Source organism: Rhipicephalus microplus, chromosome 5 (assembly GCF_043290135.1).
Source record: "Rhipicephalus microplus isolate Deutch F79 chromosome 5, USDA_Rmic, whole genome shotgun sequence".
Classification (NCBI taxonomy): Eukaryota; Metazoa; Arthropoda; class Arachnida; order Ixodida; family Ixodidae; genus Rhipicephalus; species Rhipicephalus microplus.
In genome coordinates, this window is record NC_134704.1 from 35,831,689 (window position 1) to 35,856,901 (window position 25,213).

The following is a 25,213-nucleotide window of genomic DNA, read 5'->3' on the forward strand; positions in this document are numbered from 1 at the left end:
GATGTGTGATGAGAATGATAACCCATGCATATGAAAACTCATAATTTTCATTCATATTCATTCTAACGAAAAAAAAATGAGTTGTTAAAAGAACCCTTCATTCTTGAATTGATGCATCGTCACAAGAGATCATGCTTTTTTGTAACTCTGAAGAATAGCTGGAATTTACGTTTACATTAATGAAAAGAAAGCCATCCCTTCATTTGACAAAATGTCACCTTGTTTTTTTTCTGACGAATAGTATTAAAAAAACAATATGTATATCAGGCATCAAAATAGTAAATCGCATGACGATGGCTTTTAACCGTCAATAAAGAAATCATTCTATGTCACGAAACTGCACGAAGGGACTTATTGTCTCACAAAACTCAAAGTATAGTTGTCTTCGCTTAGAATTCGCCCCACTAAAGCTGCCCGCTCTTAGAGACAAAATAGCCTTGACGTTCGAAACAGTCAGATGAAGAAAACAAGATCCTATGCATGGAGTGAGCTAGAAGCAATCGAGAAATTTTCGATATGGGCTTCATATTCAAGCTCTGCGAAGAATGGCCAGTACACAACATGGACCTGTACACGCCAACACCTGGGACAACACAGTTCGCCTGCTGTTTTGTTATGCTTTTTTGTTCTTGGCGATAGAGCACTAGGCTTCTGTGTTTATTAAGAATTGGGGTACGACAATAGGTATGGATACATAGGGGTACAATTACAGAGACTTCAAAGATGGGAAAGCTGCCCGTGAGCCCGAGGTCCAGATGAAATTTGATGCCCCCTTTTATCATACAGGAGGATGCTCTATGAGCGTGTGGCTTCCGTGATACACTTCACGGGATGGTTGTGCCGTCTCTGGACTTTCGCAACAACAGGGTTGTTCTAAGGTACCCGAGGGGGAATTCCGTTCTTTAAAACTCACGTACGATTTCAGCTTCTATTTCTCGTTTAGTACAGCTGTCGCGCGTTCTAGAAGTATGCTCGTCTTCATACGCCAAGTCTATATTTATATCGGTGGGTGAAAGATATTTTTTCTAGCGATCACTCAATTGACCAGCGTGCGAAACCACCGTCTTCTTATCCTTTGTAAAGCGTGAACGCAACAAAGTGATAAGAAACATATATTCTAAGCACATTGCACCAAACTTTCTCTTTGCAGAGAGCTCTCAAAGTATCATACACCCGTGGACAGGCTCAAGAGTACGCGTTTGAAGTAATGTAGAAGTATGAAACCTTCGCACTATTCACCGGTACCCGTTAGTTGATAAGTGCCGCATTTGTTGTCTCAAGATTTACGTGGCGTTTGGAAGAATAACTCCGTCTTACGAAAGACAGTAGCCACTAGAAAGCCGCTCCGCATTACCATAGCAAAGTGATTGTTGCAGCTAGCAAGATCTTGCCGTTCCACGTACGTCGGAGATCTTTTTGTTTATCATTATATCTAGCCATATACACTCATGCTGTGGGTAAGCCTTATGGTTCCGGTTCGCAGAAATCGTTCCGGACAGCAGCGCCTCCTATTCAGCATCTTAGCGCATAACTAAGCACGCCAGCTAGACAAAGAAAGAAGGAAGCAGAGTCGCCGCTGTAATAGGCGGCGACAAACTTATTTTCGAGCAGTCAACTAGACGGAGACAATTTACGCCTGCGAGTGTTAGAAGCGGTCGCTCGATGGTTCGCCAATGTGAGCCGAGGGGAGCAGCGATTTCTCCGAGTCCTCATCATTCGTTTCGTTCTGCTCGCTACGGCCGAACGTAATTTCCGTTTTCTTTCTTTCTACTTCCTCTTCGGCATCATAAAAGGCGTCTCCGAGGTGGAGCACGTCTATATGGCCGTATCGCACAATGCACACGATGACGGCCCGCCGCAGACAGGGACGGTGGCGACCGCGAGCCGCCCGCCCCCCTTTGGCTTCTCGGAAAAGCACGCTCCCCGTCTCTTCTTTTCTTTCGTTCGCGAAGATCGCCAGGCGGCGCGGTGAGCGCCTTCTCTTCGCGCCCGCCTTTTCGCCTTTTGTTGTTGCTCACATAAGCAAGCGGCAGCTCCACGCAATTTTTAGGAAACACCATGTCGTTTTCGCGGTGTTTGTTCTGTGCCGCGCCAGACACACAAAAGGTGGCGACCAGATATTAACGCTGGCGCCAGAGGAGACAGTCAGAGAAACTACTTTGGCGCTGTATCATGGCCTTTGGCCATTGAAGCTTCATACGTCCGTACTCGCCTTTGTTGGCCATTGTGGTAAGCTCGTCACCTTTGTCCGCCCCCTCACATGCTCATTCTTTTGTTGACCTAATTCTTGCTTCGCATTGTTGGATCTCTTCGGCTTTAAGGCTCCAAGATGATATTGTGGCCCGAGTGCCAGTCTCCGCCTTTTTGTATTTATTGCATATTTCTATATTCTTACAAAATCTAATGACACCAGTGAAAGGCCCCCTGCTAAAGGCATCTATCCCGTATTCTCAGAGGGGCTAGCTTGCCGATCGCCATATGCATTTTCTCACGAATGCGCCTATTCAAATCCACAAGCAGAAAACCATCCTGTTCCTTCCAAGCTTAACCTGAGTCAGTAGTGCGCAAGAGGATGCCGTCCTACGCCTGCATTATTAATACAGGTATCGTACAGCAAGCACGAATTCCCGCCTGAAATCGTATCGTGCCTTGTCTGCTAACTTCGAAGCAGCGTCCATACCGCCTTGTAGTTTACTGCGCGCGCACCTTTTTTTGCCTATGAGCAACATTTTAGCTTAAAGCGATCAGGAGAGCTATAGAGGGAGGAAACTAGATGCTCGCACAATCTGCTATGTTTTCCAAGTCCGAGTGCTAGCGAGGCTGTTGTGTCGGTTTTTCTTCACTTCAGCGTGACGCTGTACCCTTGAGCCAGATGAACTCGCTTGCATTGCGCGAGTCCAGCGAGCGGGTAATGCCCAAACCTTGCCCTATGAATCCAGCTGTGTCCATGTGTGCGTCGCTGTCTCGTGACTTAGTAATGTTTGCTAACATTCGCGTGCTTTTATACAGACGTGGCGCGTACAGCGTTGCCAGCTTTCTACACGATGCAACGCTGAATGTAGCTTGACGCCGCACATGCACAAGGGTAGAAGTCCGCGCGCTCTCACTACTCTACTAGGGTGATTTTACCTCATGCGAAGAAAAGGTGCAGATTTTATTTTTTTTTATTTTTTCGTATACACTTCTACGGCGTCGTGAGTCGTCGCGAGGCTCGATAAGCCACGCGCTGTAGCACATTCTCCACGCATAACGCGCTGCTCCCTCTTCGATCGAAGCTTCTCCGTCGCGAGCCCGCGGCTGCGTACTTCGACGCGTTCGGTGCCGCACAGCTAGCGGCTTGCGTTGGCTTATCCTCGCTCGCATCTGCGCTGCATCTCCTTAATTCTGTGCACCATAGAGCACGACGACACAGACGCACCATAGAGCACGACGACACAGACGCTGGTAAAGCGTAGTTCGACTGTTCGCGTCTGTGTGAGGATAGCTTAGAGAGCATGACAGGAATGGAAGAAAGTTTGTTCATGAATACCTCTTATACAAGTATTTATCTACTGCCGATTTGTTCTTAAGGTTGCACAACTAGCGGACATTAAGCAAACAGCTGCCGCCTACGATGACAGGTAGATAATGCGTACATCGTCTTCATATGTGCAGGTTGCAGAACGGAATCATGATATACCCCCTAATAATTGGTTCACATACTTTAACTGGTATAACAATCTACGCTGATTATCTTAGTTTGGCATTCTGAACTACAACGCGTAGGTAACTGCCATGGGAAAAATGGCAAGTGGAGAGCGCTTACGAGACTCCACGCGCTTTGTTCTGTTAACGGATGCTCCGCTGCTTCACCGCAGCGCGAAGAAACCGACGTGACGTCGCGCCCCCCGCAGCTGATACGCTTCTGCTCACTGCGGGCAGCCTCGACTCTATTTAATTGCTCATAGTATACTTCCTTTCTTTTCTTTTTTTTGATAAAAGGCCGCTACAAGACATCATTTTATGCGAGAACTGGCGACGAGAAGTTACCTCATTCAAACTGCGCTTGGTGTGAACCGTTCCACTTGAGGCAAGGAGTACAGCAGGAGGCATTGTCAAGATATTTCACGTTCTGTTCAATAGCGACCTTTTTTTTTTTGGGGGGGGGGGGGCAGTCAAAGACTCCGCTGTAGCCTTCAAGGTCAATTAAACTTGAGAAGGATGTTAAATCTGAAAGCATCTTCCAAGTCCTTTTTCGCTAAGTCGGTATAGCCGGAGGTTGTAGACGTGCGGGCGCTCACTTTACTTATTGGTTCACGCCTACCTGTATCTCTACTGAACTTTTTCCTTCTCCTTCTCCAGGCCAGATTAACGTGGGCGACTCATATGAGAGAGTGATTGCGCCTCTTGACCCTTTTTTTTTCCTTCATAATCGCTCCCACCCCCAACAAGGCCGCATTCGACAATGTTCAACATTACAGGCGCGGGCAGGATTGTCCACCACAGGAAGACAAGGTTTCACCGCCACCATGGTCAGAAATGTACATTCTCACAAATCTGCCCGTTGAACAGTTATGAGATAGCTCCGACTGAGTGACGTATCAGGCCGACTATTCACGCCCCATAGATGATTAGGCCGTGAGGGAGGATGGGGGGCTCCCCTCGCACGCCTGTATGTTTATGTTTCTAATAGCACCGCAGTTCAGTTAAGAAACGGTTTGTGTTACAGAAGGAAGGAAGGAAAATAGAGGGAAAAGAGAGGCAAGGAGGTTAACCAGCCTATAGGCAGCCGGTTTGCTACCCTGCGCATGGGAGAGGGATGTGGGAGATGAAAGAGAGCAGAGAGGGAAAAGGGCTAAGATGTGCCTCGCATTCAACTATTCAGGGGGTCGCCGAAGTGCGACAGACTTCGGAGGGGTGGCTAATACGGCTGCACGCTATTGGCACGATGCTAACGCATAAGCCGTCGCCGCCGCGTCCTTGGGGTCCGCTCGAGTGCTCCCCGTGTTCTGCAAGCGAAGCGAGCGCCCGGCAAGGGGGAGAGAGCGAGAAAAAAAACCGGCGGTGGCGACGCTTAATCGGAGAACGCATTATTAATCGCGCCCGGAGAGGTAGGCGGCGTCCTGTCACAGCGTGTGCTGCGTTCGTTCGCGGACCTTATCTAAAATTCACCAGGGGAGACGCGTTTCGTCGCCCCCCCTCTGTGCTTTCCACGGGACGACGAAGACGACGCCCAAGAGGAGAGGACGGCATTCTGCGGGGAGAGCACAACCCGCGCGCTCGACGAGATGACCCATAAAAGAAGCAAGCCGCACGCAGTGTTTGCGCCACGATCCATCTTTTGATCCGCACGGTAGCCGGGGCCATTCGGCTGCTCTCTTTTGGGAGAAAAAAAAAAGGACTTCCCGGTGCCGCATCCGCGCGGCTCGCAACATTGGCGACCTGTAATGCCGCGAGGCGCTTTCTCTGCGTAATAAATTATAGCGTGTATACCAGCTCCGCATTTTTTTCCTTTTATGTGACCTGTCGAGCATTGGAAATAAGAGTCGTCTGCCGCGAGATCAAACTTCGAAGGGGAGTAGTTGTGGGAGGGGGGGGGGGACTCATTCTTCTTTGTTTTCTTTACTGGGAGTTCTAGGTATACACTTAACTCTTCGGTTAACCTTTCGCGTAAGGTTGTAACCTGAACTACTGCTCGGAAGCTCGAAGGGAGACATGAACGTTAGGAGGTCATGTGTGCTATCGGTTGAGAGTGCTAACAAGAACCAAGCAATGCCTATAAGTTTCGGTTAGCTGCCAGTACGAATGCATTCAACATAGATGATCCAATATAGCCTTAAATAAAGAGTGTGCTTTTAGGCACAGCCAACCTCATCTTCTATGGTTGCAGTAGTTCTTTTATGCGGTTTTGCGCAAGTCGAGTAATTGTAAAGAAAATTGGGAACAACGCAAGGTGTCCCTTGAATACGTTAGCTATTGAGCTGTGATTTAACAACCACTGAAGCTTGGCAGTGAACTTTTTTGCTGTTCAAAGCAGTGCTACCATGTTCTATATATATATATAAATCTATTCATAGCATGTTAGTATAGTAGGGGGCATGGTACTATAGTCGGAGGGTGCTTTAAGAAACCGCACAGTGTATGTGTGTAGGAGAGTGATTTAATGCCATTGAGAATTGATAGAATCCTGACGCCAGTCTACGAGCCAAGAAAATCTCTTACTTTATTGCCTTCGCTTGAATGTATCTGTGCGTCATACGTTGCCTATACTGATTCTTATCTTATTGACATCGCAGGCTATGTTTACATAATTTCGTATACGAATACTAGCGCAGAGATGTTCTCGTGGAAACGAGGAAGCTTCCTGGGCGAAATGATCAGGGTAATACTGCGGCATCTCACATTGACGCGAGGATGGGCGATACTGCGAAGTTCGTTGTGGATAGAAATGTAGTCGGCACTAAAGGCGATGTTTCTTTTTATTGTGTGAACTGAACACGATCCAAAAACGCACGAACATGTAGATTAGCGTATTTGGCATGGTGTTTGCGACGGTCCCGTCGTTGACGCGTAATTCGACGGTCCCGTCGTTGACGCGTAATTAGTGTTGACGCGTAATTTCATTCCCGCATCACTCTACGGTGCATGTGCGGTGCGTGTGGCATGACTCTCTATATGGTTCGAATCCCGTGCTTGCTGCATTGTTATGGTTTTCGTAACAACGTAAGCGTTTGCCCGTGAAAAAAAAACATATTCATTTCAGTACCATTACACACGTTCGTATTACGTGACACTGTACAGGCACGCAATCAATGTGTCTCGTACCCACAGCACGCGTCATTTTCGGAGACCGAGTCGTCGAGTTTCACGAACGGGGTCCCGCACGCCATTGGATCTTTCCCAGAAGCACTCACCTGAATTGAACAAAACAAACAAAAGAAGTGCGTGTCACGACACCGACACCCCAGCACAAACGTCACAAGCAACTTCACTCAGCGCACCTTCGGCGAAGCCGTGCGAGATTCGCCGCGCCCACCGTTTGCACTTGCTCGTGCGAGTGAACACAAGTCGGCGTGTTTACTTAAGGGCATGCGCCATTTTGCGCGCTCCTCAGCTGATACCTTCGACTCCGAGTGAGCACCGGCTGCAAGCTGCACACCGTTGCACAATGCAGTGCCGGGGCGTATATGCGAACAGTCTGCTGGAGCAGCTTGCAAGTGCGCGCGCCGCGCGAAGAGCGAACGGATGTGAATCGCTAACCAGCGACCCAGGTATACACAGTGACATGCGCCAACAGCACGGGCGTAGTCTGCAACCAGTTTAACCGTTGTTAGATCATAGATGGCATGAGTACACGGAGCACCCCCCCGTGCCCCTCGTTTTTCTGTTCCTCTTCCTAGATGTTGCTCTTGCTGCTGTGGCATACTGATCATTAGCGGTCTTAGCATCCGGTCTATATACCGTGGCATGTTGCCCTGAGTTCGTGTCCTTTTCCTATACCCCCCAAAAGAAGCCTGGTAGATGTCTGTTTCCTCTCCTACTCATTTCTCTCCGGAATGCTACTCCTTTCCACCTTCGATTTGCGCGTCTTGTATCCCTGTCTGTCCGTAACAGTCCCTGCTACTTTGTTAGTAAAGTGTAAAGGACATAATGTGTCTTAATTGGATTCGGTAAGTCATTAAGCAGTGTAGGAAAAACATCTAAGTTTATGCACTCTGCAAACCTAAATATTATCGCAGGATGACGCGAAGGATATTCTGGTGATCAAGCACGCTTCTTTCTTCTTTCAGGTGTAGGTTAAATCGAATATTTAGAAGCTCTTCAATGAGCACCTTAGCTGCAACTGTTCCTCTCACAAATACTTGCTTCTTTTTTTCTGATTAGAAGCACTCATTGCACATGCACTAAACGTTAGCGCTCAGAAACAGTTCATAACCGTGAGTGCTTGAACTAAAAAGATTGAGCTAAGACTATGTGGCGGCGGCTCCAACCGCCAGCCCTGCACGACGACGACAAGCAAAGCAGGAAGCTAATTTTGTCGTCCAAACTTTGTCTGACTGCCACAGCAGCAAGGTAGCGGCACCTCGGATCAGGAGGAGGAGCTCAACGACATCCAGGTGCGACTGCCGAACCGGACGCCCCCTAGCGACCACCACCAGCAGCAGCTGACACCTCCACCACACCACGTCGTCACCATGTCGCGGTCGAGTCTGAACAACCCGGCTCCGCTCGTGACCACAATGACTTCCTCGCACGCTGGGGGCCCGCCGCTGGGTGTGACCACGGCGGTGGTCAGCTACCCGCCGTCTGCGGTCGGTCCATCCACTGACAACGACACAAGCGGCGGAAGCGGCTGCTCCACGTCGCTAGGAGTCAGCGCGACGTCCAGCGTCGCTGGTGCAAGTGGCGCTGCGGTCGCTAGTGGTGCTCCGAGCGGTGCGGCCAGCGCCGGCGGCCCCATGGTTCGCATTTCAACACTGTGATGAAAAGGAAGGCTCATGAATCCGTCATTACCGACAAAGACAGACACCACACATGCGCTCTCCCTGCGAAGAAGAATGGGAAGGATTCCTTGAGGCGATATGAATCTTTCTGGCGGCTCCGTGTTCAAACTGGCCAGGTATCCCGGCGAGCTTTGCAAGGGAGCTTACACTTTGTGGGGCTGCACTCTCCTGCAGGGCCGCCGCGGGAGTTACCCCTCCGATCACTCTTCCGTACACCTATGGCGAAAAACCGCTTTCAACGTTACCGTACGTGCCACTGCTTGACACAATAAGCGGGGCTGGGCCTCGGCGTTCCCATTCCACGCTAAGCAGAAAGTCCGCGAGTGAAGGACTCCTTCTCCATCTTTGATCTTGCTTACGCATGCTGCACCGCGTAGACTTGAGCACTTGAGAGCAAAATTACTCAATCTTTAAGGACGAGTGAGTGATGGGCGCCGTACCGGCTCACCGGCGCCCGCAACTGCGACGAATATGCAAACTATAGAGTCTCGAGCGATGTACCTGTTGTGGCTAACGGTGCTTTTTCTTTCTTCCTGTTCTTTATTCTTCTTGTAGTTCTGTACCGTATGAAACTCCTATTTTGTTAGAGAAAAAATTGCTGTTTTTTTTTCTTCTGTTGCAAAGCACAAAGCCTAAAGCGGGTAATCGTCCATCCTGAGTTTTGCGTGCGCACACAAGGCTTCCATAAATCTCGCACTGCAAACTCACTCCTTTTCGCTCAGTCTTCACTGAATGGACACTGAGGGCAGAATTCTAAATGAAACCTCTTTCCAGAAACGTTCGTTTCGCTGAAGAGTCAGAGACTTCAAAACACGCTATCTTCTCTATGCACTTGTCACCCCCAATATTGAAACGAAGCAGCTGAGACCGTTGAAAAGTGAGCCTTCATCAGACCTAACAGACTCAGTTCCACGTGCAGTGGAACTGAGTGGAACTCATTCGCATGAGTCGTCATTAGATACAAATTGTATTTAGAACCGCTTTTTCTTTCGCTTTTTTTTTTCTTAGAACCAGACCGAAACACTGCGGTGCTAGAGAGCGCTGGCCATTGCCGTGCCTCCATGATTGATCCTCTGGCAATTCCTGTCATGCTTCACTTCGAAGAACCACGTCATTCTTGTATCGTTCGAATAGAGGTGATGAGATTTCCTTCAGCGAGACAATATTGTGTATATTACTTGTTTAGATACCTGCGCGCATTTCTACACAATGAAAAAACTTCATTTAGCAAAGTGAAAAACTGTGGTCCGCATTCACAGAAAACGCTGACTCGAGCATTGTTCCTAAGGGAATATTTTCAGCCAATCCTTATACAGAACATATCATCAGCGAAGGCAGCCGGGCAATGATGGGAAAGTGTTCACTAAGAACAAACTTTTGAGACAAAAAAATGTAAATTTACACTAGCATTGATCTTGAATACCTACATACTTTCGAATGTGATGCAACCAAGCTCGCGTTTTGTAGCTCTTGAGAGTAAAGAAGTTACCTGGCGTCCAATGGGCGCGCCAGAAATTTGTGCCGTTAAGATAACACCAAATCGGAAATTCGAACGTGGTTTCAGTTTATGCTGTTTATTTATATTTTTAGGCCTCCTCTCGCAGTAAGGTTGGCCTGTTTGAAATTTTGTGTTTTATCCATCTGTAAAAAAAAAACCATGGCTTTTTTTAGCGTCTATTTCTTTTATTTCGTTTCTAGTTTCTGGTCCACTATTTCACCAACAATGTTAATATTCTTCACAAGAACATGAAGAAATCAGAAGCTGCTTTTTTGACTTCCGGAGAGTTTCGAATCTTGTCCTCAGTTTCCGCTTAAGCTGCGCTTATATATCTACGCAAGCAAGCTTTCCCACCACTTTCTGGTGTCACGAGCGGAAGGTAGAAAAAAAGCCAAATGACTACGCTTCATATTATTCGACTGCGTGCCTGCTTTTTGACGAAGAAATAATTGCTGCGTTTCAAATGCCCTAGAAATATCAGTATTTATAGCTCTTAGCTCTACCGCAAAACTTGTCAGCGTTTGCGGATTGTCGGTTTACCGGAGGCAGGACATCGCCAGCTTGGGAGGTGGCGCTGAGATCAACCACGAAAACACAAAACTATTATTGTAATAACGTTGTGTCTTTGACCAGCTCCGGAAGCGGGCTACAGGAGCTGTCCGGCTTTGAGTATTCCGAAACTATGCGCTGAATTCGTGGCTGCCCCTCTAAATATGGCGAGTGATTTTTCCCTCCGTGGAGTCCGTCATCTGCAATTACGCGCTATACTTCTTTTTTTTTTTTTTTGAAAAACAGTGGTTCGAAGAATCTAGCACGGGCATAGCAGTCGTTCTAGCAGAACAATTTCAGTTATAGAGACACTTACTCGTGATAATGCGGAGTTTATCATGCGGATATCATCCAGTGCCCTTCGGCAAGCGATACTGGCGAGGTTCAAGTGCGCCCTTCTGCTCAAGTTTGACAGTGTTATCGAAGCTCTCAGTGCACTATACAATAGCTACAAATAATCCAGTTGTACAGTTCAATCGACGACTTTGAAGAAGGTATTTAAGCTGAAGAAAGCGTCGGTTCTTTCAGTCCAAACTACGAGTTGCGCACTACCATTTAAGGTGGTCATTTGCACTGTTTTTATTGTTTGGTTAGTTTCCGGCTTCAAGCTCCACAGGTCTTCCTCGTAGGCTTAAATCATTTACCTTCTAAGCAATGCCAGGGGCACACCGTTTATAAGTAATCGTTAAGTGCGTGTCAGTGGGCCGTCTCTTTCGCTTGGTGCATAATCTCCTCCGACGTACGCTCGCAGTCGTTCCCGCCGAGATGGTGCTCGTCTGCGCAATCTTATCTTTAGAGACCGCGTATCTGTGGTGCCTCTTATTTTTGCTACGCAATGCACAAACCCGCAACATACAAAACGCGTGCCCGCGTTTCGAGCATAGGGGTGAGTCTAGGTGCGAATGCTAGTCGTTCACTTGATGTAAAAAAAAAAAAAACTGGTGTTGTGAATGCACCGTCTCTTCGTAGCTTTTTTCGGGTCCATCCCTGTGTTACTGTGTCTGTTCGTTAGCCACCGGGCCGCCAGTGATAGAAGATGAAAGGAGGTACGGAGATATATGCACGCAACCTCTCCGCTTTATCTTTCTTCCGCTCTTCTGTCTTATCACTACGTTTCATCACTTCCGAGTGAGCCGCTCATGTCGCAAACAAAATAACGGTCGAGTCGCCCGCTTCCGCAGCCATCGACTACTCTGTCTCTCTCTCTTCATCGCAATCTCGACTGAAGATCACAAACGCAAGACGACAAAATCAAAAAAACGTGACTAAGAAAATGTGTCTGGGCAGAAGAAGGCTTCTTGGTCGCTCTCTCGCAAAACAAGCTAAACAAAACCGGTGAGAGGCGTCGTCCCGCAGAAGCCGGAAGTGACGGGTAGAACCCCGATTTCCGGTCAACGAGGATGACACCATACCGGGAAAAAAGTTCCACGTGTTCCAGCTCTGCGCATCTCTTTGCTATCTGTCGCTACCAGCCATATTGTGTGTGTTTACCAGCACGTCACAGCAGTGCGCGTGTGTGTGTTCTTGGCGACGGGTGTGTTATGCAGTGCAAACCAACAAAAAAAAATTTTTCCGGACACTGCTCCGTGCCAGTTTCCACTCCGCCTAAAGAAAGAAAGGACATGGACCCCGAAGGTGTGATGAAATAAACTCTGCAGCAGCGCCGTGTGAAAAAAAAAAAAAAATGTACGGTGACTCTCTTCTCCTCTATCGCACTCCTACACTTTAGGGACAAAAGAAAAAACAAAGAGGACCGAATCCGAGGTGGACACTGTGTGTTCATCGTCGGGTGTGTAAAAAAAAAGACTTCGGTGTGTTTGTTGTGTTCTTGTTTTTTCCAGACTGTTGACAAATCCTCTCTTATAGTGAAAAAATCAAGACTAAAGCGCGTTGGTGACGAAGGGACGACAAACAGAAAAGAAATTAGGAGAGAAAACAAATTGTAAGTTACGTGGTGGCAATTGTGCCCGTGTTTTGGTTTTTTTTTCTTCGTCCTTTTTGGATCTTGGCTTTTCCCACTTCCTTTTAGTGCCATGCTTGAAACATGTGATGCCAAACGTTGCCGTTTCTCGAGAAGGCCTTCGCGATAATTCGACAACCCCATCGAGTCCTCCAATCCATAGTTTCTTACAATATTCACTGGAGGAAACTGTGGCGCTACAATCGTTCAGCCACCATAGGAATGATAAGTTGCACATAGATTTGCCTAGTCTGTGTGCTTGCGTCTTCGAACCACACTTGTCACTGTTCATTTTGGTGTTTTGGCTTTGCTTTCGCATAAAAGAATAGCTCGTGTGAACCATTTGATATGATTTGAATTGGAGGCCTGAAAGGGCCGGCGTGGTGAAGCGAGACTGCTGAACTTTCGCTTAATTTTGTAACTTAGAAGTGTGGCAGTTTGGGCTAGTTGGTATGACATGGCGATAGTTATAGCGCGAGAACGGAACGACGACGACAACAAGACAAAGAGCGCTTGTGTCCTCCTTGTCTCTTTGTCGTCGATCTGTTCTCGCGCTATAAATATCCTCAACTTTGTCTTACATCAAAGCAGCTGCAAGCTACACGAGGCCACATGGAGCCGAAAGGCCGAAGCTTAGGCAAATCCATGAACTACCCATTTTTCCTATGCTGTTTGAAGCGTCATGCGTTGCAGCTACCACAGACGCTAGCGCTAGATTTCCCTCTAGTGCGCCATTTTGAAACCCTATGCTAGAAACAATATCCGGCAGTTTTGTTTTCATCAATGTGATTCCAACTCTTTTTAAAGGGCCAGTAAACAGCCTCAAGGTGCTGAAATTATTATAAATAGAAATATGTGCCCTTTTACTTCGTCATCATGGTGCCGCAAGAATTTTGCGAATACGTCCTATATTAAGTAAGTTACAGGGGTTAAAAAATCGATTTCAGCTGGTTTCAAAATTTCGCGCAACCTCGCCACCCTTCTCCCTCACATGGAGGGGAAGGGGTGGCCCGTCGTCTTCACCCCGCCCACGCATCAACGCCTGCTCATGTCGAGGGCCAAGCGCGTACGCGCAGGCGCTATGCCGAGCTGTAGTTGAGCGAGGAATGTACGCGCGACAACGGCGACGCCAAAGCTGCATCACCGCAGTTCCAAAAAACAAGAACTTTCGCAGCTGTGGGTGGGAACAGGAACTGGCGTTGACTTCACTACTGTTTGTTGAGACCTGTTTTAGACCAACCGACGAGCTGCGTGCCGCGTAAAGTCGCCGACCTAGCGTCACTGTGCATGGGAGGAGGATTTGTCAAGCGTAGGAAAGGAGCACAGGATTTTTTTTTTTTTTTTAGTTGGAGGCTCCGCGCGGCCCGCAGCGGTGTAATATTCAGAAAGCGTGATCGCTGCGGTCTACTCAACGAACTGCTGAGCTTGTTTGTGTGGTGTAAAAAAAGTCGTAGCTTGTTGACTGGCCATTTAAAACTTCTGTTCACAACATCTCACGCATCCTTGGAACAGAACTGTTGCTAACCTTCAAAAGCTACCTTCCAGGAACGGCAACGTTCTGCACAAAAGCAATGTCATCTGAACATTTTTATTTTTCTTCTGTATCGGTCAGCGCGCTTCTTGTTCCCGATACTTGTTTCATGTGCTGTCGTGTGTTCTTAACCTACGAGGTGTTTTGCTTTGCTTCGTTGATTTTTCAGTACTTTGAGCACGATTCAGGCGTATCCAATTCAATCGATCTATCTCTATATCTCCAGAAACTTTGTCGCAATCGTTGTTGTTGCTGTTTATCGCGATCAACTTGCGCCGCGCCTCACTTACAATACAGTGCGTCTCTCAAACCGAAGAAAAAAAAAAGAGATATTCTCGTCTTAGACTTTAAAGAAGAAAAAAAGTTACGCAGCACTTTTCTCTTTACGCAAGCATGTGTACTCTTACCGTCTAATAACTTTGTCCCAGAATTTCACGTCTGATGAACAGAGCTCACTGTTTTCGGTGTTTAGCGGCAAGAAGACGAGGCCACGGGTTTATAGCACGGTTTTGGGGCGCAATCAGGTTTGACATATAGATACGCCTAAACTCGCTCGCAACCTTACAATAAATTCAAGCTCCACTTACATATATCACTGTTACAGCCACAGGAAATTTATATCAGCGTTCGTTTAGAAAAAAGGAGTTACGATTTAGAGTACTCTACTATGGGAGAGCTTAAAGCCGTCCCGTGATAAACCTATCTCGTTCCATCAAACCACATTTGCTCATTTTTGTGACGCCACACACTTCTGGTGAGGTTCGGATAGTTGGTGTACCTACAGACACATAATTGTGTCCCCGGTTGTAAGTCGAAGACATTAACTTTGTGGCACATGTAATCAGAGATTCTGACATCACTAATTGGCCAAAGACATTATTCTATGCAGGAACAGCGAACCTTTAGGATTCGACACGTGTGTTATTTACATAAGCAAGGGTTAAACACTTATGACTTGAAAAAAGGTAACACACGACTTCCTTACAGAAGTGATTGACAAGCGCGCCGAGGATTTGAGAGTGGAGCTTCTATTTGTGCTAACGTTGCAACCGACTAGTATGTTGTTTCTGTCTGATTCTTTTATTTCTAGTCTCTATTCTCGGTTTTGTACACCAAGGCGTGGCGTCCATTTCGACACCAGTTGCTACTGCAATCATCCAGACACCCTCGTAGACTGTCGCGCTCTAGTTGCCCAACCGGAAAGCTTACGTAGGGTGATCTTCGAACAGATATACTTGTCATTTTGTTTGTTCGTTCGAAGGCGTCTTTTACTTGCGACTGTGTAAATGCTTCGTCGTCTGTTCCTTTTGTATAACACTACCCCGCCTCTGACACTGGTACAGCATGTACGTCGTAGAATGGTGCTCACATTTTCGTGCCAACTCACTCAAGCAGCTTCGCGTGTCACGAAAAAAACACATATAGATAAATATATTACACGGAACTATTACGAAAAAAAAAGGTGCACCCTCCACCACGTCGCCTATCACGAGCATGCGGCACGTTCTTCTTCTCCGTGCGAGACCGAATACTGGAAGCTCTGCTTGCAAGGGCGGTGACTATTCACAAACACACATACACAGACACTCTATCTCGTTTTCAATTACGCCACGCGATCGCGAGTTGAGAGACGCGAACAAACGCGCTCGCCGGTTAAAAATATACTGTACGTCGTAGTGCCACTACTCTTTCGTCCAGTGTTCATGGGTCGTCTTCTCTAAGTCCTGAAAAGTGGCCGATAGTGCTCAGAGAAATTTCACCCCCCCCCCCCCCGTTCCGTCTACACGCCCCACGACCTTCCTCGTCCGTACCTCGAAATGACCATCGCATAATCGAGACAAAAACACGAAATACAAATTGATTAATCAGCGTGACTCAGCGTTTCGAGAGGCTCGGTAATGGTAGACGCAGCTAGAGTCAGTGAGCTTGCCATCGACGGCCCTAAACTGGACCGCCAAATCTTTTCGCATATTTTTTTATATGGATCGTTTATTTTAGCTCTCGCACAGAGGAGCAGACGCATATTGCTAAGAAAGTTTGGCCTCCAAGATGACAACGGCGTGCCACCTCCGACCTCGGAGGCCAAATTGAGGAAGACGTCTCGCAGGTTGACGACCATGACGCCCCGTGGCGTGAAATGGATGCGAATCTTAGCGTGACTTGTCGTAAAATCGCTGCCGGCGTGCGCCTCGCAAATTTCCCTATAGCCACGGTTCAATTACGCATCGGCAGCAGCAGCCGCATCGAAACATAGATATTTTGTGTTTCCTTCGAGATGGTAGCCTTATAAAAAATAGAACTTTGGACGCATCCCACGGGAGAAAAAAAGGTTGTGACCACGTCAGCTTTCGAGCAGACGACCCTGCATCGCCAGTGATCGGTGACGACGGACCTTAGATTCGGTTGTGTCCACGGTGTGTTTTTCGTAGCCGTCTATGCTGATAGACCAAGTGTGCGTAGGTTTCGTCGGACGGTATCCAAAAACTTGTCGCTCCTACCGACATTCCCCCCCCCCCCCTCTTCTTACCTTTTTTGTGATGTCGCGTAAGTGCGTCGACATATTTCTGTGTTTAGTAAAATGAAGCGGGCTCTCATTGCATTCCACGGATGCGCGTCATTGCGGTGTTTCTTTCCGAGTGTCTGTCAGAGGAAAATTTGAGAAAACAACTTTCCTTTCACCCTATTGAGTTCGCTCCGGCAAAGCTGTTACGCGATATCCAAATTTCACTGTCCTACAACGCCCACTGCTTCGAGCCAGATGGGTCGTTGTAGTCAATGATAGAGATATGCTACACACTAGGCGTTCCCGCTGAGCTCCCTAGTTTATCGTGTCTTCATAACGCGTCGTGCAGTCCCATCTACTCCTCTGAGCTAGCTTCGCACTGAGATATGAGGGCTGCTGGACGGATAAGTTACACTTGGCAGACCTGTGACTCTCGGGGAAAGCCGCCTATAGGGGTAGTTCTATGCAGCAAAGCGATTTCCGTTTTCGAGACGTTTTTAGTGATTCCAGCCAGGAAAGCCGTGACGTGGAACGTCAAGGGGAGTGTGAAAAACGCCGTTGTGGAATATTGCTGTGAGAAAAGTTGTCGTTTCTTCGTGTGCCTAGGATGTGTACGAGCTTTAGGGAGTAAGAATGTTCAAATGCATAATTGTGTCGTCGTTTTTATGCTTCGCTCGAGAAGAAAACAAGAACTTTAACGTGTTAACGCAAACGTTAGGGCTAGATCTCCTACGCTGTTTTGTTTTTTGTTTTGTTTTTTTGATGACTCAGTACGTTTGTAGTCAGTTTTTTTTTCGTTTTTTAATGGGGATTCTAAATTAGGTGGCATACTCGTCGTAATCCAATTATACTTTCCGCATAACAATTCCTTTTTTTCTCTCTCTCTTTCTCTTTTTTATATACATATAACGCGACGTTTTTTCGCACTTGTACATCCCAGCCTTGTTGCGTCGTCTTTTCAACGTTGGAGAAACGGCCATTCACAGCAGGTGGCGCGCAGTACCTGTCGGAAGCCTTTCTTCACACTCTCTGAGAAACATATTTCATTTAACGCCCCACAATATTACCGTACCTAGCGTCGCATGAGCACCATTCAGTGTATAGATGCTCAGCGTTATCGTCGCTCGTCGTGTAGGCTCATAAGGGGAAAAAAGTGAGGGTGGCAGTCAAACATTGTGGCGTCTACTCCTTTTTCTCACACGAGCGGTCATACCGACACAAAGTACACTCGCAGACATTGTAGTTAACCTTCTTAGACTTCAAAACATATCGAATCACTTTTTTGAATGACACACGACTGAGCCCCATATCAGTTAACACCAGTGATGCCAACGCGAGGAATTGTACACTTCGAATCTAACAGTCGCCTTAAAATGTTTCTGTCTTTTTTTTCTTGTGTCTTGCATGTCCAGAAACTCTTAGAAATCTATAAGGCCTAGACTTTCTGGCGTTCTTTTAACAACATTAACTTAACATGAGCAGTGGATGCACGTTAAAATCTTGGTCTAGAAAAATTGGTGAGACTACATTACAGAGCACGCAGGCAAGATATTGTTTGTCTTTGTTGCCAAGCGCCGTGCAATGCCTAGAAAGCTATGATCCATTAATGTCTTGAACAAAATATAAAGTCACGGCTACACTACATTGAGTCTCCACGTTATGCCTATTGTGCTGCCAGGGTTGCTGCTTCACGTACCAAAAAAAAAATTGCAAGTCGCCCAATCCGGCAACTTTATTACGTTGTTGTATGTACGACGAGTCATCATAGATTGTTCAGCATTGCCGTCTCTATATCTTCGTTTCTGGTCAATAGACATAAGGTTTTGAAAATAGCCTAATTGATCAGGTGCTCGAATCGGGCTTTATCTTGTTACAACCCTCCAAACACAGACGTTCGAGCTGTTTTCTGGGAGCCGTGGATTCCACGGTATCAGACAGGGCATATAATGTTGGCAACACTGGTTACCACAGCACATTTACTGGCGTAAGGTCAAAACGCAGCGCCACCTCGCGGAAAGTGAAGCTAAGCCTGCAGGTCGCTGTTTCCGCTTTTTTCGGAGGACTGCATCAAGAGACACGGCGTTCTCGTCTCAGTCGTAAAAGTTGTCGGTTTCGGAAGCGTGTGTTAGGTGCATCCCGTAAAATGCCTAATGTAACCGATCGCTTGCACTTTCGAAACGTGCCATAGCATCATGGCGAGCACAGCACTGAATAATTTCACAACGCAATTTCGGAGTGATTCTCTCTAGCAGGTTTTTTTTTGTTTCTTTTGTTGTTTTACAGGTTTAAATACTAAGTTTCCTTTTCCATAAAGCTGAGGTAATCGCATTTTTCTTTCACTCTCTCATTAGGACCATTAGAGGCATCTTCATCAAATTCTAAAAGTGTGTGGGCGTGATGTTGTTTCAGAGAGTTGACTGTATGTCCGAATCGTGTCACGAGAAAGGTTAGGCTAAACGGTGTTCGTTAAACGTGCTCAGTTGAGAGTGCCTACGTCCTGTTTGCATTGTTTCGTGCTGTCACCCTAGAGAAATGTCGTCGCAAGTTTCGAGCGTGTCAAGTCCATACCTGGAACAACCTCGGCCAGTCCGCGATTCTGATCACTCGTTCTAGTCTCGGGTTCAGGAACAGTGTTCGCAACTCGAAGTCGTTGTTGAGTCATCTTACGAAAAATATCATATAGCTCCATTTCCCAGATTCGTCGGGGAAATATGCATGAAAAAGAAAAGGCCGCATGTCGCAGGTTTTCACATTTATTTTTGTCTAGAACCCCCGCAGGAACTTTCCCCGCGTCCATTTCGTCCACACGATTAGAGCGTATACCTACGTTAGCCAACAGTGGAAGGCACCGTCGACATACTGAGGCGCTTCTATCCACGTCGGAGCCCAAAGCTGGGCGGAGTTTGCGCACCACGACGTAGCGAAAATATGCATGGAAAAAAAAAAGGCCGCACGTCGCAAGTTTCCACATTTATTTGTGTCCAGAACCCCCACAGGAACTTTCGCAGCGTCCGTTTCGTCCACACGATTCGAGCGTAGCTACCGTTGTTTACAAGCATGAAATAGGTCTATACAGTTCGATACGAGGCAAATGTTTAACGAATTATGGATTTCTTCGGGCTAATTAGTTCTGGTCAGTTATTTTTGTTACCGTTTCCTTTTTTTTCGTACTTCTGTATCTGTATATTTCCGTGATCGTTCAAAGCAAGCAGAATGTTCTTGACGCATTTGCGTGCCACCAGGCCTATCAGGTATCGGGTTAGCGCGATAGTTTCTAAGCGTAGAGCATGCAGATGTCAGGGGTTGTAACGCCTACAAAGTGCTAGTTAGTTAATAACTAGTCGTACTCGTGTACTCAGACGTATTTCTACATGGAGACGAATAAAGAATAATAAAAAAGAAAGACAAGCTACACTCGCTGTCAACACCGACTGCAGAAGCTTTCCTTCTTTCTATAGATGCGCGTTTCTTTTGTACGCCCCATCATTTTTATTGTAAGTGATGAGTTTCAACTAGCCATGATGATCGTTTAGCCAGGTGCGATTTAGAGGAGTCGTAACACCGTAACACCGTTTGTATGTTCGGTAGAATAGGAGCCTAGACTAACTAGCTCGTATTCGTTCGTCCTTCACAATAGCCCAACCTTTTGTTCTTGAGTCAAAAGCATACACTAGGGCCACTGGACAAGTTCTTTGTACAGGTCGTAGTTCACCTTGCCGCCTGTCCATGTGACGTCCGCGCCCATTCCAGGCATGCGTGTTGACATGTCTATTACGGGTTTCGTTAGAACAAGAGACCAAGTCTTCAGTGGTCGACTGGCTTGGCTTAACTGAGCGATCTTTCGTACTGAATAGTGAACAGGTTCTGTGGAAGTCTTTACGTTAGGAACTTGCCCACATGGACAGCCGGTGAGCGTGACACCTGGCTGCTTTGGTGTACACGGCCAAAAATTGACGCCAGTGATCCGTTTCAGGATCACTTTAGTTGCACGTGTGTGGTCAGTAATGTCAGGTATGTTAGAACAGGTGGGGAGATTACGTAAACGCTTCCTGATTCGGCACGTCCGGGGACTTCTCCATCTCGCTAAGCCAAGCGAAGCAAGCGCTGTTTCCAAAACCATGTGTGAAATAAATCTTTAAAAAAATAAAGTAAGACAAGTCTCCACATCAGTCCCTAGCTGATTTTCCACCGGGAAGAGAACAAAGCAATTTCTGTACTAACTTCTGTGTTGCAGTGGCCATGCGCGATAAGTGAGGCGTAATCCGGGTCGCTCTCGCTGTCGGCTCGGAGGCAGTGAAACGTTTGTCTAAGCAAATTCCAACTTTAGCGATCGTCTTTTTATATAAAGAAAAAGTAGCAACCTATTAAATAGAAAGGCAAACACAGCCTTTCAATTCATGGTATTGCGGAAGAAATTCGTGTCGATGCAGGTTATTCAGTTCTGAAGCATGTGAAAGTCACACCTGTCGAGCGTTGCGTCATTGCGGATGCTTTTACAATGCAGTGCCATTGGAATTACGTCGAAATGACTTCACTCAAATCGTATAACGTTGTATCTGCCTCTCAACTGACAGAATTCCTTGACAATGCGTTATTCTTTTTTATAGTTCATGTTCCGTTTCTTGTTTTCTGGTGTAAGGCACAAAAAGCTGATACCACGCAGAAATGTCTTGCGCGCTTTCGTAAGGTTGAACGTTCCGCTTGCGGGTGTGAACTGTTTAGTTTGTAAAGTTTTGGCAGTGTCCTGCCCATCGCCGCCGCGTGTGTCTCAGATGTGATACGAGCCTGTGGTAACGAGAGTACGGCAAGAACTTCGCTTTGCTTCGAGAGTGCAGACCAAAGCGTTGCGTCTTCTACAGAAAGTAGTGACTGGGTTTTTTTTTTTTCACGAAAGGTGCTTTTATGAATGGACCGAGTGTTGGCGGCCATGCTGTAATACGCATGCGTCGCCGCCGCTCCGCGGTCTCTCCGCAGAAATGCGAAGTCTCAGCGTTAGTGACTACACAAAAACGTGACTATTAGGTTACCTTTGAAATCTTTGTTTCGCCTTTACTTCAGCCTGCCGTTCGGCTTATTGTAGCTATATCAATGTACGACCAGAAAACTGTTATCTCTTTTGTTTCTTTCTAATTTTCCCTCTCTCTCGCTCTTTCTGCGACTGCCTTATTAAAAATTCTCGCACGAGCGACGAGCACTCATATAGGTCACTCCGGTGCGAATAAACGAAGTAAGACAAACGATCGCCGAGCACGTGCGCAAGATGCACGAACGCTACAGCAACCTCGAAGGTGAGGTCAATGAAAAAAGCACGTTTTCAATAGTTTATCCGCTCTCGTTTTGGGAAGAAATGAAGTGAACCCACGACATTCCACAGTATAAAAATCAGTGGCAAGACATTGGTGCCGCTTCATTCAACGGTAAATTGAAGGGGCGCGCACCGTACTACCTTCGTTCTCCGCCAACGTTCACTGGTGGCGCTAGTAACGAGAAGCGATCTGAAATTATTTTGTTGCAAGAGCAAATCCCGCGCCGCATTTGTGCAATTTGGCCGGATAGCTGGCAAGTACCGTTAGCTCTGTAGCGTCTCCAAGGCCCATGGAGGGTGGGAAATGACTGGGAAATAGGGTCACGTGACTGTGTTGAAATCGTAGTCCTTCCTCTAAATGGAGAAATAGGCCCTAATCACGTGATACGCTAGCGATGTAGTTTGAAAACTCGCTTTGGCTGTCTGTGCTGTTGGGGGGAATAAGGGGGGGGGGGCTATTTTTAACCTAAGAAGCCCTGTGCGCAAGGTTCTCTCGTATAGCAGAAGAGGTGTTGTCAGATAAATTGGTTTCCCGAGGCCATCTTGGTCACGTGACCCTTTATCCCAGTGTTGTTGTTTTTTCTCTTCCTCCATGCCGTGGCCACAACCCGTGGAGTGTGGTCATGGCCACAACGATCGGTAGAGGAGCAGCTCCATTGAGAAATCATGGTTACGCTACAGCTGTCGTTGTGAGTGCACGCTGAATTAGAGTAAACAAAAAAAAATTTGGAAAGGACTCGGACGACTATCATGAGGCCACTAAGCTTCCGGGTTCTCCTACAATAATGCTGACGCAAAGTTTATCAGTGCAGCATTTGAAATGCACTCGCGATACAAGTTTTGAAATGAAACAATTTTTTTTTTTCAAATCATGGTCTCTGCTTCCGGTTTCGATATGCAATAAAGTGCACGCGCGCTTTTTACTGGAAAATTCCTGAGGCGTTTTTGACCTCACGGGAGCCGAGTGCTTACAAAGGGTTTAAAATTCGGTCTTTTTTTTTTTTTTTGCTCTTGCTTCTATCGCGAACGTGAATATCGTTCGTGGCGCGCAGTAATTGAACTTACGCTGACATCAAATACTCGACTTCGTCAAGCCTGTTATCGCTATAGCGTCTTCGGGGCGTAGAGTGTTAGCGCGAACTACGCAACCAGACTATGCTGCGCAACGAAACGCCGCTGTGCCACTGGTTCTTTGGTCTGCATCAGCGCCTGCATTGCGAGTCTACCGCTAAAATTTCAGCGCGAGAACGGAAAAGTAAATATACTCATAAATTGTGCACCATTCACATACCTGAGTATTTTAAGCTCTGAAGACAAAGGGCCTTAGATCATTCGATTGCTCATTCGGATTTTTTGTGCGTGTGTGTGCTTTCGTGCTCTGTTTCCTTCTTCCTTCTCTCCTTTTTTTCTGGCTGTGAGATTTCGCGATATAGAGAAGCTTTGCAATATAACAAAAGATATCTTATAAATCATTCTAACCGAACACTGGGTGTCGCATGAATCAGTACGAACGCTTTTTTTTTTTTTTTTGGTAATGAAACGAGGAGCAATCGAGGTTCCATCTCACAGACGACTTTTCCGCCTTGGCCACTGCGCACCTAAACAAACAAACAAAATTCCGAATCCCGTGACCCCTGCGTGACTCCGTCGATTTCTTTTTCAGCACCTCCGGCTACCCTCTTTATTTCTCTTAGCCGTCGCGATTCGTAACTAAAGCTATGTCACCACGCGCGAAATCGAATCGTCCTATCCATCGGTAGAACGGCGAACTTGTCAACTACGAAATACTCTAAGACTCTACGATGCGTGTATGACTTGCAATTTTTCCCTCGGCTACGAAATCAACTATATAGTTCAACACAATATATTTTTTTGTTATCGCTTCCTCTCCGCTCTTTCCCTCTTTTCGTATGTGCAGCAAGGAAAATAGATACTTCCTGCACTGAACTGCAATGTACATATGTATCTAGGAGATCGCGCGCGGTTCGCCTGGACGACGTTACGTGTGTCCAACTCAAGATTTTTTTTTTCGTCAATCACGGCCCGCGGGCGGCCCTACTCACGTGATTCCACGCCTACACGTCGTGATTTGGTGCGGTGTGATGTCCCGTAATAAGAAAGGAACTCTGTGCATAGAAGAGCGGAATGCCTCGAGTGGTGTTTGTAAAATCTCTCTCGTGGAGATTATGCAACGTCTCTGGGGACAGCCGTGTTATACATTACAAACTAAACAATCTCTGGACGGATATGTGTGATCAGAGTTCTTTTTTGTTGTTGTTGTTTTCTTTTCGTCTCGCCTCGCCCGCGTGCTCGTTGGCGGAAGCTGTGTCTCTGCTCAAAAGAAGAGGCAAAGTGACAAGAAAAAAAAAAGAAACTGGCTCTGGCGCCCAGTTGAAATAAAGCAGTTAGCCACGAAAAAATGTATTTCTAAAGTACATTCTTCTTTGCTTTTTAGCGCTCGTAGCGTCAGAGCGTTCACGTGGGCGCTCGCCCAGCGAGTGTACCCTGTCGTAAACCGAAACACGTTCACGTAGTTCCCGATTAGTAATGAAACCACGTTGTGCGCACACTATACGACAGTGGCGTCAGCGTGGTGCGCACATTGTACGAGTGACGCCATGCACCACACTATGGTTTAAAAAAAAGGAAATGATTAATTGGAAATGGAATTTTTCGTAGTTGCTGCTTAAAAGCATATCGTCATTGTCGACGATCGCCGGCGCCGTGAGCCTTTATTTCTTTTTTTTTTCTTTTTTTGTGCACGTCCCCGTTGCTGTATCGCCCGGCCGGTGTGGACCGGCCGCGCCTCACGAATGCAATACGACCACCTGCGGTTTTTCACGCGGGCTCCGCAAGTGTTGTTCCTTCTTGTTATCTTCTATGTTGTGTGGAAACCGAGAGAGACATCTTTTTTCCATTCATGATGTGATGCCCCTAAAACTTTTCCCCACCCCTCCAGTTTCAATCATTAAGGTAAGCATTTAATAAACTGCCTGGCTTACGAACCACTGTATTCTTGTCTCTTCACTTTCTGCGTGATTGATTGATTGATTGGTTGGTTGATTGATTGATTTGTGAGCTGGTGAGTGAGTGAGTGAGTGAGTGAGTGAGTGAGTGAGTGAGTGAGTGAGTGAGTGAATGAGTGAGTGAGTGAGTGAGTGAGTGAGTGAGTGAGTGAGTGAGTGAGTGAGATGAAGCAAGCTGCAATGAATGACATGCAAGAGGAAATGAGCAAGTGACGAAGCAGCGTCAAGGCCAGGCCTGGACGTCCCGACGTGAGAGATCCGAGTCCGGTTCATCAAACTGCAAGATATTTAATAAAGAAAAAAATATAATAACAAATGAAGATAGACATGAACGAGCGAAGTTCTACGGGGTCTTATA

The 25,213-nt window shown here is 46.8% G+C and overlaps 1 protein-coding gene across 1 annotated transcript in view; it reads left to right on the plus strand.

Annotated features, from left to right (window-relative positions):
• Shal (Potassium voltage-gated channel protein Shal) overlaps positions 1 to 24,834 on the plus strand; it is a 232,180-nt gene extending 207,346 nt beyond the window's left edge. Inside the window, exon 5 of the mRNA XM_075895199.1 lies at positions 8,049 to 24,834. Coding sequence (XP_075751314.1) covers positions 8,049 to 8,462 — 414 coding nt within the window. The 3' untranslated portion in view covers positions 8,463 to 24,834. The remainder of the gene's footprint in view (positions 1 to 8,048) is intronic.
• Positions 24,835 to 25,213: the final 379 nt, after the last annotated feature.